Here is a 15819-nt window from a genome sequence, read left to right as displayed (position 1 = left end):
CCTTCCTTCCTTCCTTCCTTCCTTCCTTCCTTCCTTCCTTCCTTCCTTCCTTCCTTCCTTCCTTCCTTCCTTCCTTCCTTCCTTCCTTCCATTTAGGCTCAGAACTCCATATTTTTCATAGTGTTTTGTCCTGCTGCATATGTTGTTTTGCTGTGGGTATTCTCCATCTCTATACCTATGCATAGAATCTGGAGCATAGCAAGGGAATATCAGAATTGCAAGAGTTTAGATGTCTGAAAACAAAAAGAAAATCAAACAAGCATTACCTCTCTGCCAGCGAAGCTTGTGAATAATTCATGTACTTTCCACTCCTTTCTTCACTAAAACTGGGAGTGCTGAAAACCTGAATTTCAACATTATAATAAATTCTGGGAGATTATGTAGTTCTATTCAAATGCACTATGTTTTGGGGGAGGAATTGGTGTGAATCTAAGGCAAATGATGTGGCATTTGAACATACGCATCTACAAAGTTTTTTAAAAAGAAGATAATAGGTTTCTGTTAATCAGTTTCATTGCTTACTGTTTTACCATGTGAGAACAATGCTGTCTTGTAAAATTCTTAGTATTGTTGTGGTGATATGTGATCCATTTTCTTGTAACAGCTATTTTGAGGAGACAGATGGTACTTTCAGTCAAAATGTGAAGCTGCTTTGTGAGACAAGAAAGTGAGGTCCATGATCAGACCTCCTTTCTTTCTAACTTTTCACAGATAGCAGCGGTGCTTCTTCCAGTTCAGACAGAGATCATGGTACTGGAGTGTCAACAACAGTACTCCCAACACCCCCCCCCGGTTAACACCTCCTTTTTTCCGTTAAGGGAAATCATGTATGCAAGTCAAAAGCGCAAACAATGTCTTCAGGGGGATGATCTACGCAGAGAAAATAGTTTTGTGGAAAGTCACTTCTCCCTGAATTGCTACTTTCTTAATATTTCACTTAGACTTATCTTGTCATGAGTTGACCAAAAAGAATTTTTAAAAAAAATTAGAAAGGGAAGGCACTCTTATGACCGGAGTATAAAGCAGGTATCAGTGTGTCTGTAATATTTTATTTTGCCTAAAGTGTTTGGAAGTTGGAATTCTTACTTAAGGGGTTATTCTGAGATACTTTCTGCATCCATCATTTCTCTACTATTAAAACTGTTGAGGGTTATGAAAGAAGACAAAGGAATTGTCATATATTGTTAGAAATATAGCATAGGAAACTTTTAAACAACTTGTCAGTTTTTATAGACATTGTAGGGGTGGTGTGGTGAAGATTATGCCCTTCAGTGGTGATGCATGTGAAGAGGGAGGGGGCAGAAGATGAACAAACCATTTTGTGATGGTTCACCATTTGGCCACAACTTTATTGGTCACAGGTTTGGTAGACATTGTAGGGTCTAATCTCCAGCCTGCTTGCTGCCTGATGTCCTCCCCAGACCATATATTATAAAATCAAATAGAGCATGGATTAAATAGTGTGTGAAGCAATGGAATGTTCTCCACATGCACATATATACAAACCTGGGAATGGGGCAGACACATTGGCCTCCAAGCTGTGGTAGGCACATTCCTAAAGACCTTCCCATTCACAAGATTCCATGTGTGGACCCCGTCTTCTCTTTTCAGAGCAGGAGAAGAGACCATATGCTTTCCACTGAAATGCCAATGTCAGCAATGTGTCACACACATGAAGTTATGGGAGAAAAGGAAACTTAAATTAATAAATGGGTAAACTGTCATGATAACAATGAAGACCCTGCAGACCCTGTGGAACCCTGCTCACAGCTAAATTTTCCCCACAGCAGTGCCCTGGAGTTAGGGAGGATTCATGTGGAAGACACATCCAGGAAAGACGTTGAACAGAAATGCAGCCCTTTAGTTATCACAAAGGCAGACTGGGCAAGGAACTGCTTCCTGTGTTTGGAAAGCTTCAACATTTCATAGTACAGTGGTACCTCACTATACGCTTACCCCGCATGATGTTGAAATCGCTTAATGACATTTTTGTGATCGCTATTGTGATCGCAAAATGATGGTTAAAATGGGGGGAGTCTGCTTGACATCAGTTAGGAGCCTGTTTCGCGAACCATTTGTTCGCTATATGATTTTTTTCCCGGCTCCGCAAAATGGCTTACCTCTGCAAAATGGCTTCCCTCCCTTCTCAAAATGACTGCTTTCCGGAGGGAAGCTTCGCATTACAGTGATTTTGAACAGCTGATCGGCAGTTCTCTATGGGCAATCTTCGCTGGTCTATAAGGTATTTCCCTATTGGAATGCATTGACCGGTTTTCAGTGCATTCCAATAGGGTTTTTTTTTCCGCTTGATGACGATATAGCTTAACAGCGATTCTCCTGGAACGGATTATCGTTGTCAAATGGGCACCACTGTAATCTAGCTGTTAGGCAGCAATGGAAATATACAGAATGGCAAAGGTTTGGAATGATAGATGTTCATATTTTCCAAGAGAAATAAGTGTAAGTACTAAGAAGAAAAGACTAGTATGAGAGTGTCTGTTGTTAATGTGGAAAACGAAGTATATAGCAATTAAGTTAGAGTGAGCCTGGTGATAGATTGAAGGCTTGTTTTTATTATTTTTGCAGCATAGGGCACACTCTTACTCTTCTTTAAAGGAAAGGGTTTCTTGTTACATTCTATGAAATTGCTTCCAGCTTATGGCAACCCTATGCATGAGTGACCTTCAAAATGTGCTGTCCTCAAGAACTCTACTCAGCTTCTGTATATTCAAGGCTAGGTCTTATTTTATGGAGGCAAACTGTCTCCTATTTGGTCTTCCCCTTCTGCTGCTGCTTTCAGCTTTTCCTGGCATTGCAGATTTTTTTTCATACCATAATTGCTTTCCCATTATTTTGTGCTAGACAGTAGAACATTCAGCAAAACAAATCAGAGAGTAAATTAAGTCATCTGTAAGCAGAGTCTATATTAATTAATATGAAGAGAGGATGTAAATACAAGCTTAGTCTAATCCAAAGCAGAAATTAATCTTGAAGATGGACAAAAGAACTCATATGTTCTGATGGGCGCTAAATGTTCCTGGTATAGCTATTAAAAATGTGAAAAGCAACTGTTTATTTTCTTTCACAACAGTAGAATCCCCTTAGTACATACTGTGCTACATTTTGTGAAAGAAATATTGGATGGCGTGCACACATAAGGTTTTGTTTAATTGTAGGGACCAAGGGGACAACAGGGTGATGCTGGTCCTATAGGAGAAATCGGTTTTGAGGTGAGTAACCTTATCTTTATTTTATTTTTAAAATTGACAAAGGAGTCTATTATAGGAAAGCTTCTCACTACACTAAACTACTGCACTATGGCTTCCACTAACTTCCACAGTCTACCTAGTGGCCAGAAGGTATTATAAGTGCTAATTGTTGTGTAGGTGTGGTGTCAGGTCACTGAAAAAGAATGTCTAAATTTTTGAAGAATGTCTGTTTTTAATATACATATTTCAAATAAATCTAGGAATTCCAAGGTGGCAGGGGAAAACTGAATGTGAGTCAGAATGCTTCCCTGTTAAGTCCTTCAGTTGACTACCATCAAGGGAAGCCCATTGCTGAGGCAAGAACCTAAGAATGTCTCTCTCTCCTGCAGCACAGATGAATTGGAAGTGTAGCGGGTGGCCCTCCAACAAACAAAACAAGTCCTAACAATAAGCAGAAATGAATATCTTTCTTGCCAGTACTGCACTGAGTTAGATAAGACATACAGAGATAAAACACAGCAGGGTATTTCAGGTTCCATAAGGGGTACTGAGGTGATATTATGCTAAGGCAAGCTCACGATAGGGGAAATGGTTTTAATTCCACCCTGATCATATAAGTCTCTTGCCTCTTTTATATTGGGAAGCATTTAGTGATGAACAGTGAATGATCTTAAGTATGTTTTTAATACAGGGACCACCTGGCCCAGAAGGAGAACCAGGACCACAAGGAGAACCAGGCACAAAGGTGATTGATTGTTGGAGTGCCCTGTTGGGGGGCTACAATTTGGAAGAGGAATAGAAGCGAAAGGGGTGCCCTGACATTCATTCTGATGTTTCAGGTCACATTTGATTATGTCACAATTCCATATTTGTTTGTCCTTTTTGCCCTGGATGGCTTGTGACATCAATTAAAGTGGCATATGATTGTCTTAAACACAATTCCCTATGACTGTTGTGGGTACTCTATTGATAGAAATGGTGTTATTAAATAGGAGACAGTAGACACCCTAGCAAAACTCATACTTCAAAGTGCAAATTTGGCAGCTAGCAGTGTTCCAAATGAATGTAACATAAACATAATTTTCCTAAATGTTTTTCTCCAAATCAATTTTTTTAAAAAAACTGGTTCTTTGCGTGCATGGAACAGAGTTTAGCTTTAATCCATTTTTAATCCATCATGCACAGAAACTGCTGCCCTATGAAGCAAAACACATAACCCAAGGTGATGTTTAAGGCTCTAGGTAGATCACCAATCATCCCCCACAATTAGCTGTTCCAGACATTATCTAAGCCCAGGAGAAGGTTCATAACCTATCCTAGCAAAACCCAAAGGCTTTTATTATGTTTTCTTATTGTTTGCATTATATTTATATGTAGTATAAACATGTGTCATATTTATAATACATATAGGCAGAAATCTCACTAAAGAGTTTACAGAAATACTATATATGGTCTCGTTTTGCGGCAGCAGGATTAGAGAGAGTCTGAGAATTGCCACTACCAGTTCTTCCACAACCACCAGGATGGTTGGTGGCAATTTTCCAATGTCTGTGACTTTCCCAGCCCCCATTCTGCAGTCCTCAAAAGTATAAATTTTCCAAGACCAAAGGAAACTAGGCATTTCCTTAAATTCTTTATCAGGGCTTCTGAAACTACAATATAGCTGTCCTTCTGGATGCTGAGATGGAGGGTTCTGTACAACATCCAGAAAGAAGTCATTTTTTGTTACAGAAAGCCTCGCCAATCTAGGAGACCCATACTAAAGGGACAGTTATCAAAGTTTGAAATAACATGATGCATCTGATGAAGTGGGTGACAGTCTGTGAAATCTAATGCTAAATGAAATTTATTAGTCTTCAAGGTGTTAAAAGATACTTTGTTCTTCTTATAATAGTAACCTGTCCATTATTTTGGAGATTAGTCTGAAGCCATCCTCAAGCTTGCTTAGAAAAATCCTCTGGATGTACTGCTATCTTTTTAAATATGTATATATCTTTAGGAACATCATGTGCCTTGGCTGCTTTTTTCTATAGCCTTTGCAAGTTCTCTTTGCTTGTGTTTGTAAGCAGCAAGTTCTGTCTGAGACTTGGAAGTTCAGCTGTTTTCATATAATTTGATACAACAGACAGAATCCTGTTTGCCTTCATGCAATGTTCTTGTAACTTGCCACAACTGATTGTGGAGAATATCAAGCAGGAACATGGAGAATCCATGTGATGGAAACAGTCCAAGGCTCCATTTGTTGTCACTGAATTTTATTGCCATTTGGCCCATGTTACAGAATGTGCAATAATAGCCACTAAAGAAGAAAGGTTGGCATATTCAAAAGAAAATGATGTGTCCCATAGCTACCAGTGCAACACATTGCTTTCTTTTGCTTTTGTGCTACAGTTCCCAAGTGATCTTGCAAGAATGTGCATACACACAACCTTGAAAGGTAGCACATGTACAGCAGTTACAGGCTTGTTGCATTTCTGTTATCTTGTGGCTTTTCTGTTGATACCCATACTGTTTATGTGTTAGATGTAAGTGACATAAAGACAAATGTTATTGTTGCTTGGGCTTGTTAACACGAGACCTCTGTTGTGCCAAACATCACGTTCTGCTCTGTTGTTTGCACCATGTTGTTGTTTGGACTGTCAAGCCTATAGGTTTGATCTCTTTCTGTTGCTTATATTGCTTGTTAACAGGGAGATACTGGACATGTTGGCAATGCTGGAGAATCAGGAGAACAAGGTTTAAGAGTAAGTGGTAAATATGAAGTATATTTGGGAAATAAAACAAGTTGTGTTTTAAAATGCAAAATAAGACATTGGTTGGTGAATTTGAGCTCTTTATGAGGGCAAACTTCTTACATTATAACTGAACAAAATCTGTGAGTGAATTATCAAGTTGACAAATCATCTTCACATTAGAAAAATGCTTCTTCTAGAGCAGTAGTTCTTAACCTTTGTTACTCGGATGCTTTTGAACTGCAACTCCCAGAAACCCTAGCCAGCACAGTTGGTGGTGAAGGCTTCTGGGAGTTTCAGTCCAAAACTCCTGAGTAACCCAAGGTTAAGAACCAGTGTTCTAGAGGACAACGTGTAGGCCCAGCTTTAGTCTTAGACTAATTATGGAAGAAACAATATGCAGATTATTACAGTGTGCTTTATTATTCCATTTTGCTTTAAAAAAACAACCAGATATGGTGGTAGAAGGAAAGATATTCTAGAATGCTATGCTGTTTTAAATAGACAAAAAGTGTTTCCAAACTAAGCATACTTCAGATTGTGATGTGATACACACAACATGCTTGTGTGAGGCTCTCATTTCAAGGTTCAGATCACCTTAACCTCCTTGTTCTTTTTTCCTTACATCTGCACATACCCCGTTATACTCTCGCATGTACCATTCACTCACTCAAGGTCTGCTGCATTGATTTGGCTGGACTATACCATCTTGTTTCTTCTCCTTTTTAAGACCAGAAATCAGTTTACAGGAAGGAAGATTAGGCAGCTTCCTCTGATATACTATCTGGGCTCACTTCTCCTATAAAGTGTTGCCTTTACAGTGGACCCTCGACTTACGGAATTAATCCGTATTGGAATGGTGGTTGCAGGTCGAAAAGTCTGTAGGTTGAGGCTCCATTGGCCTACAATGCATTGAAAACTGATTAATCCGTAACTGGCCATTTTTGTTCCATTTTGTGTTTTTTTCCCCCCGGTCTGTAGGTCGATTCTCCGGCTGCAAGTCTAAACTAAATTTTGCAGCCAGAGAAGTCTGTAACTCGGAAAGTCTGTAAGTCGAGTGATCTGTAAGTCGAGGGTCCACCGTAAATGGTCCTGGGGGGATGACATGCCACTGTTTTGATCATTTTTATGGCACATGACTCCCACTAATCTCCCTGAATGGCCACCTGTTTCCCCCATAGAAATTGAGGACTTGATCCTAAGTCTTCGGAAAGGCAAGGCTCCTGGCGAAGACATGATCCCTACCGAGGTCTTTGCTATTGACATTGTGTGGTCGATAGCCAGTCTTTTCTCCTACATTAACAACACAGGAAATCTCCCTACAGGCTGGCAAAACAGTAGTGTTTTGCCAGTTTTTAAGAAAGGTAACCCCCCCAGACCCCGGCAACTTTAGACCTATCAGTTTTCTTAATGTGGCCTGAAAGCTTCATGCTAGATATCTCATGGATAGGCTTTTAGATTGGGACAGCAAACACTAGATCATCTTTGAAGAACAGGCAGGCTTCAGGAAAGGCAGGACTACAAATAGATCAAGCCTTTGTCCTACATCACATAAAAAGCAAATACACCAAACCGCCTTGCAAATATTTTTATGCCATCTTCATTGATTTTTCATCAGCCTTTGACCTGATAGATTGAGATTGACTATGATGTAAATTGGCTAAAAGCCTATAACCTCCCACTGGAAAAATTCCTCAGTCTAGGCTCCCGGGACCTTAGAAAATGGATTCTCGACTTTGATGCCAGTCAGGACAGGGCTGTTATTGTCGGGTCCTGTTTTCCCACCTGGTACCCCCCACTGCAGTTGAATCATGCAAAACCAAGTTACTTTGAGTCACTGACTTTTCCTCAGATCCGCAGAGCATTCACAGAAATTACATTTGAGCAGATGACCACAGCATATCATGAAGGGAGGTACAGTCGTGCCCCGCTTAACGATTACCCCACATTATGACGAATCCGCTTCATGACGATGTTTTTGCGATCACAATTGCGATCGAAAAAAGATGTTTATAATGGGTTTTTTTTGTTTTGTTTTGTTTTGTTTTGTGAAGATCGGTTCCCTGCTTCGGGAACCGGTTCTTCGCATTACGACGATCAAAACAGCTGATCGTCGGGTTTTCAAAATGGCCGCCGGGTGCTCAAAATGGCTCCCCGCTGTGCTTAGGGACGGATTCCTCACTATACAGGCAGCGAAAATGGCCGCCGTATGGAGGATCTTCGCTGGACGGTGAGTTTTTAGCCCATTGGAACGCATAAATGGGTTTAAATGCATTTCAGTGTTTTTTTTATTTTCGATTTACGACATTTTTGCTCTACAGTGATTTCGCTGGAACGAATTAATGTTGTTAAGCGAGGCACCACTGTATAAAGGTATCCCGGCGGAGGAGCAGAAATGTGTCTGTGGCTGCAATCAGATTGAAAACCTAATTCACTAATTATTACTCTGTCCTCAGAGAAAGATTTTTATCTCCCATTATTCAGCTGTATCCCAACTGTAATCAGTGGAAATCATAATAAGACTACTCGCTGATACACAGTTGTATATTACGTACTTGGTTGCACAATTTGCTCTGGCAGTTGAGGCTTTGATTTGTTAAGGTTCATAATATTAATTAAATGTTGAATATAGTGACTTTGATATTATACACTATGCCACAATTCCCAGAACGGGTTTATTGACCCCTGGGGCATCCTTTTGTTTTAACCATTTTTATGTAAATCTGCCTTTGTAAAGGCCTATGGCCAGAAACAATAAAGGTACAATGTGTGTAATTTGTATGGGAATCGTAGTATTTGGAAATGACTACAGGTGTATTTATTTCTTCTTAAAAATAGGGTGTGCCCGGACCACCAGGGGAAGAAGGTGTCCAAGGGAAGGATGGGTTAAAGGTAAATTTTAATAGTTACTACTGTTAAATGGCTACAGTGAAATGTTTTCTGCTGTGTTCTTAAATGAAGAACTTATATTTGAAAATCTTGGCCAAAAGAATAGTGTTGCTACATGGACGTACACAGATGTACTCTGTTACATCCTGATGATGGTGGACTATATCAGAAATATTGCACTTGCAGCAAGAAATCAGAGAGACAAAAGTGCAGATAAGTTGCTATCTAACACAATCCTTGGTCATGAGCTGTTGCAGTCAGCCCTAACTACGCTGTGGAATATACTCCAAGTATATTTTTCCCTGGCTTGACCAAGTGTTACTGGTCACACTTACTGCAGCCTCCACAGGGGCCTTGCAACAAAATATTTGAAGGATTAAGATGAATATTTCTTATAAGTCTGGAGAAAAATTAAATAAATTGTTACAAAAAATTAGATGAAGCAGCATAGAACACATTTTTCCTGGCTAAGATTGGCCTAAATTAAGACAAAATATGAACTCAAATTAAGGTGTTTCAATCAGAATGTCTCCTTCTTCTTCAAAGACCACCAGAGGGGCCATTGGTTATGGATTTAACTGCAGAACTAGAAATTCTATTTCATGCCTCTGATTTCTTTAGCCTGAACTTCCTTGGGCGTATTCACACATTGCTTTAAGGCAGGGGTGTCCAACCTTTCACCTTCCCTGGGCCACATTAGAAGATGAAAATTTGGTTTGGGCCACATGGGGGGCAGCCCTAGCCATCCTCTGCAGCCCCGCTCCAAGCAGGCTTACCGGCAGCTGTGATCTCAGACAGCAGAGGCTGCCAGCTTCGACTCTGGTGGCTTTATGGGGCTGGGAGGGGGTCCACCTATTGATGGGGACAGGGCAATGCAGTCACGCAGCCCCCCTGTCCCCTCCCCTCCCACTCCTTACTTCCTTCCCTCTCCCCCCCCCCCCCCGTTGTGACATGCCCCAGCCACATTCTGGCCACAATCGCCGGCAGTGTAACTTGAAACTTTGGAATTTCTTTAAAAATAAGAAATTACACTGGGCCGCATTACGAGCTGACCTGGGCCGCAGGTTGGACATGCCTGCTTTAAGGCATGCATTGTGGTTTAACCAATTAGAATGTTTATTATAAATTATTTGAGGTATTTTACAGAAATAATTTATAATTTATTTTACACAAAATGCAAGATTTTTGATGAGAAATACAAGATTTTGTACAACCCCCCCACACGTTTTTTGCTAATACAGCTGATGCATGAAAAACCTTGCCATGGTTGACTATTTTTTCAATAAGAAGTCTTGATGTGTTGAAACAACACCACAGACAAGAATGTTTGTAAATATTTAGGCTGAAAACATCTGGTGGGCCATAGTTGCCCACCTCCACTTTATATTGTGATGCAATGCTACCATAGGTTTCTCCCACTTCATTAAAATGATGAGATCAGAAAGGGACAAGGGCAGATCATGTAATCTATACTGCATTCATTTGATTACAGAGATAATGGAAGGAGAAAGAGAATCTGATTTTCCAGTAAAGCTTTTCCAGTACCTGCTGTGTACTGCAGCATGCAACAGTACACAGTCAGAATATGGGGAACTAACATCCAGATACGCTTTCCAGAACTGCTCTTCTGATCTAAACTAGTTGTCTGTGGATCAGCCATGTTAGTTCTTTATTGTTCACTAATAAAGCAACGTATACATATCTGCTCTGCACATCAGAAGAAGGACAAGCATTCAGGATCTTGGTCCTCCTCTCCACCTTCCTGCTTTATTACTCTTGCTTCTGCATTTGTCTTCCAGTGTAGCACAAGAATAAATGTTTTTCCACTCCCAGCCCTTAGTCCTACACAGAGTTTGATTGTTGTTTGTATCATGCTGCAACATGATTATATTGCAAAGACTATTCAAATGTCAACCCAGAAGAGGAACTCATAAGAAGTCTGCAGCATTCCTCATACATCTTCACACATGATGTCCTAAGTGGGTTTGAAACTGTCGTGTACTGTTTAATGTATAGGTGTGGAAGTTGTCAGAGAGGTATATAAAGCAAAAAAAAAAAAAGGTTTCTAATCAAATTTATATTGTAGCTGAAGTGAGTTTAGCATATGAATTGCAAATATGGCAAATGTAAAAAAAGTAGGTTGGAGTCGTGGGTGAAAGTATCATATTCCTTGCACCCAATTCCTGGTCTAGGCTTTATTCAAAGAAAGCGCTTCCATTAAAATAACTTTTTTTTTTCTGCAGTGGTTATTTTTAATAAAATAGTGGCTACCATTTTGACCTGTGTTTATGTGTGTATGTACTTTAGGGGAGTACAGGAGACAAGGGATTACCTGGAGAAGATGGTGAAAAAGGAGACACTGGGATTCTAGGAGTTACAGGCCTTATAGGTGCACCTGGCATAAGGGGCATCCCTGTAAGTAATCACAGCATTACAGCACTGTTAACAAAAATGTAATTATTGTTGCTCTATAAGTGTACCTCATTTCAGTAGTGTAGCAAGGGATTGCTCAAGAAAGCATGAAACTATAAAATAAATGTTTTCACATGATCATAATACAGCACAAGGAAGGGGAGGAGTGAATTATTTTGCTCATCACCAGTGAAGTCACAGATAGTGTCCAGTAGGAGCCATTAACATTTTATATACACACTGTGTGCACTACCCACTACTACAGCTGCTGCATGAGTTGACAGGTGCAAGAGAAAGAATGCAACTACCATATTTTTCCGTGTATAAGATGCTACTTTTTCCTAAAATCATTACATTAAAAATTGAGGGGCATCTTATACATGGAAGTAAGCTGAGAACATGGAGATAACAAAATGGGCCATACCTTGCCTCTGTAAATAGCTTCCTTCAATCACAAGGCTTAGCTTCCTCCAATCACAAGCCTTGTGGAACTGGCATCAGCTGATGCTGAACAAACCAACTGGAACACACCTCATTTGAGGTGGAACCTGTAGGCTCAGGCTCATATGCAATGGGGACTCAGTGTCCGAGTGTTCTGAGCCCAGATGCTGAATATTCAAAGCTACGTTTTTTTAATTTTGGGGTTAGAAAAGTGTAGGGGGCGTCTTATAAACAGGAAAATATGGTATATTTTCTAGAAAACCAGATTACTGAGGTTTGAGCATTGGGAAGATGTGAAGGAGCACTACCTTGCTGGAGGCATCAGGACTACTTCCACAGTCAAGTGAGAAATATGCAACAGTTGTGTGGACCTTGAAAATCATAAGCAAGGTTATAATAGTTGAAAGTTCATAAGAAACAAGCTGTTGATTCCACACCAAATATAATTGGATGGAATTCTGTCTCACAGTTTGCACTTCTTCTGGCAGCCACACTTTGGATGGTTGTGGAGAATTAAGTATGTGTCAGAATGACAACAGCACTTGTATTTGTACTCTATGTTTTCTTATTTTCCCTCTTTCAGACATTACACAAAAGTACAAAAACAGGAAGTACACATTGATTTATATTCCCTGTTTTCAATGTTTATTTAACATAAAAAGCCTCTCCCAATCCCGTGAATAAGCTGTGGTCTCAAAATAGATTCTTACATACTAAAGCTTTAATCCAGCAAAACATTGGCTAGTGAACAGAGCTGGGCTGCTTGTTACAATGTTGTCATGAAATCAAATGATGGGAAAATTTGTGTTTTCCTCAAAATCAAGTAGTTTTCCATATCTTATTTCTTTAAAAAAATTGTACAACCCAGAGTATGCTTTAAAATGTAGGCCTTCAAGAGATATTAGAAGAGCCATCCATTTATTTCTGTAATCCTATACATTGTCCTAGGAGGAGTAAGTCCCATTTAATTTAGTAATTTAATTTTGAGTATTCGTGCCTAGGACTGCACTGTAAATGTCTGTTCATTGTAGTGTTTCCTTGATTGTGATAATCCCATGTACTATGTACTATATGTCTTAAAAAGGCTATTTTCCAACAACTGTCTAACCATTCATTGTTTCCATAAATTTAGCTAAAACATGTAGTCTCGTGTGCTGTCCTTATATTCTCATTAATAGCATACATCTTATCACAAGCCCACTTGGCACTCACCTAGTGGATTAAGAGAAAGTGGCTTGTCTAACTTTGTTGACTAATAAACTCTGGCACCTTGTCTGCATTGCTTACTAGTAATTTTGTATATTCATATATGATGCAATTCATCTTCACTGTAAGTGCGTAAGAATAATTTAATACACATAGAAGCAAAGTTATGGGTTATGCAATAGCTTTACTGTATAATTAAGGTAAGATAAAGTGACTTTTTGAATTCTAAGAACTCTTGATTAGGCAATGATGGCACTAAACGTGGGGTCCAAGCAGAAAGTTCCAGAATTGAACCAGATGTGGTAGCCATGGCTCGTGAAGTCAGAATCTCAGAAAGACAAAAGGAAGTTTTAAACTCTACATGAGACAGACGTAACAAAGGTATCAATTTATAGGGTGTCCACCTCATTGGAGAAAAATGCCCAGATTGGGCCCCAAAGATCTGCCAACTGTCCTGTACAAAGCTTCTGTCCTCTGCAGTAGACATTCAGCAGAAAAATCACAGAGAGGGTGGTAGTCTTTACATATCCAAAATGTGCTTGTTATGTGCCACCAAACTGCCTCCAACTTGGCAACCCTATGAATGAGCAATCTTCAAAATGTCCTTTCCTCTCCTCAGCTGTTGTAAACTCAAACCTGTGGTTCCTTTAGGGAGTTGATCCATCTTATACGCATATTTGGTCTTTCTCTTTTACTGCTACCTCCAACCTTTTCCAGCATTATTGTCTTTTCCAGACAATCTTGCCTTCTCATGATGTGCCTGAAGTAGAACAGTCTCAGTTTCATGATTTTTGCCTCTGGAGATAAATCGGGCTTGGTTTGCTCTAGGACCCACTTGTTCATCTTTCTGTCAGTCCTGGGTATCTGCAAAGCTTTCCTCCAGCACCATATCTCAAATGGATCAGGTGTTTTTTCTGCCAGCTCTCTTTACTGTCCTGTTTTCACACCCGTACATGGTGATAGGGAATACAAGAGTATGGATGTGCTTGGTCTTGGACTCCTGCGACACACCCTTACTTCACTACTTTTTGTTATTCCTTCATTGCTGTCCTTCTGAGTATCAGCCTCCTTCTAATTTCTTGGCTGCATTTGGATTGGTGATTGAACCAAGGTTTACCCCAAAAAAATCAATGTAAATTTCTTTGTTGTCAACATTAAAGTTATATACAGTATTTTTCGCTTCATAAGACACACCTGAGCTTAAGATACACCTAATTTTTAGAAGAGGAAAATAGGAAAAAATATTCTCAACCAAATAGTGTAATAAAATATTTAATAAACTATAACAAATGGAGCACCTTTTCACCCAAGCACGAGTTAACCCAAAACAAGCAGCTTTTAAAGCAAGCATGCATGTTTCTTCACAAGTAGGTTTCAACTCAAATGGAGCACCTTTTCACCCAAGCATGGTTTAACCCCAAACAAGCAGCTTTTAAAGTAAAACTAGCAGCTTTTAAAGCAAGCATGCATGTTTCTACACAAGCAGGTTTCAACTCAAACGGAACACCTTTTCACCCAAGCATGGTTTAACCCAAAACAAGCAGCTTTTAAACTAAATTTTACATTTTAAAATGACAATACCAGGCAGTCCCAGGGAGTCCCAGGTCTCTCTCCCAGCTCTCTAACCACTTGGGCGAGTGAGGAAGCAGACAAGCAGCCTCTTTGCTAACTGAACGTTTGAATTTCCCGCTTTCCCTGCCTTCCCCGCACATTAGGTATGCTAATATCTGTGCACTGGAGGATTGTGGGAGGAACACCCGGCCCCTGATGGGGGTCCCGCAGGGCACCCCAAAACACTGAGGAGCTCTCTTGGCCTCTGGCGGGACTGGGGCTGTGCAGCCCTGTTCTGAGTGGGAGGTACAGCCGGGGGGGGGTCACCATGCCTTGGGGGGGCAGGGCACAGAAGGTGGCAGGAGGTGCAGGGGCCACTCCAACTCATACTTACCTGGCAGGGGAGATACCATGATCATGAAAGTGGTTTTCCCAGCATGAGGCTCATCCATTGCACTTGAGGTGTGCCGATCCCTGTAATTTCCCCAAATGTGGGGAAATCAACTGCATAATTTGTGGTAGTGGGGAACTGTGTTTGTGCTTTACCCTGGTCTTTCTAGAATCACTCTTTCCCTTTCGGTCCTTGGCTGTTTTCATTGTCCTCTGCCATTTAAATTTGCTGCCATAGGCCTGGAGGTGGGCTCCAGGAGGCAGATCCTGAAAGCCAGCAGTGCAGATGGCAGAGTGGCGAGGTCCAATGCAGCTGCCATGGCGAGCAGCCTCTGGTGCCTGTTCAGAGGCCTCCCAACATGGCAGTGGGAGGCTTCTGGGTGATGGTGGCTGAACCCTTTTTTACACTATTCGCTCCATAAGACGCACATACTCCCACCCACTTTTGGGGGAAAATATGGTAGTTTTCTATGTTGTATTCTATAGAGTGAATTTATTTGATACATTCTGATAACTAACAGATATTTGCAAAATGATCTTGAGTGCCTCTTCCTTTTTGGAATCCAGCTTGGACATCAGGTACTTCTCACTCCATATGAGTCAAAGCCCTGAGCATCACTTTGCCATTCTTACTTGCCTACATCCAAGTCTCATTGGTCTGGAAGGAACTTATTCTGAATAAACATAAGATCACACTGTGTCCATCTAACAAGCCTATTCAGACCAGGGGGGAAGTGAAATCAATGTGGAAGATATATTGGGGTCTCCTACCAACTCTCCTCAGACTGAAGAAGCTATTTGGATGAGTAGCGAAACATTTCAACCTAATAAGAAAGACTCAGCTTCCAGATAACCTCACCTGGATGATTGAGAATCTTCACCAGTTCATCACACTGTGATTTCATTATGACAAATGTTGACAATTTAAAGAAAGGAAAAGTGCAAGATTAGCCAGACTTAAAGATTTATATTATATTGTGGCCATAAGC

General features: G+C 40.4%; 1 protein-coding gene and 1 non-coding gene across 3 annotated transcripts in view; both read left to right on the top strand.

The window, feature by feature from the left end:
* COL24A1 (collagen type XXIV alpha 1 chain) overlaps positions 1-15819 on the top strand; it is a 245139-nt gene that overhangs the window by 164776 nt on the left and 64544 nt on the right. For both annotated transcript variants that reach the window (XM_020795023.3, XM_072997896.2), the window contains 5 exons: positions 3177-3230; positions 3901-3954; positions 5900-5953; positions 8780-8833; positions 11138-11245. In XM_020795023.3, coding sequence (XP_020650682.3) covers positions 3177-3230; positions 3901-3954; positions 5900-5953; positions 8780-8833; positions 11138-11245 — 324 coding nt within the window. The remainder of the gene's footprint in view (positions 1-3176; positions 3231-3900; positions 3955-5899; positions 5954-8779; positions 8834-11137; positions 11246-15819) is intronic.
* Positions 14827-14990, top strand: LOC140707258 (U1 spliceosomal RNA). Its single transcript, XR_012087178.2, has one exon. It is a non-coding gene; the product is annotated as a U1 spliceosomal RNA (small nuclear RNA).

This window comes from Pogona vitticeps, chromosome 4, assembly GCF_051106095.1.
Source record: "Pogona vitticeps strain Pit_001003342236 chromosome 4, PviZW2.1, whole genome shotgun sequence".
In the NCBI taxonomy this organism is placed as follows: Eukaryota; Metazoa; Chordata; class Lepidosauria; order Squamata; family Agamidae; genus Pogona; species Pogona vitticeps.
This window is presented reverse-complemented; position numbering and strand designations above follow the sequence as displayed.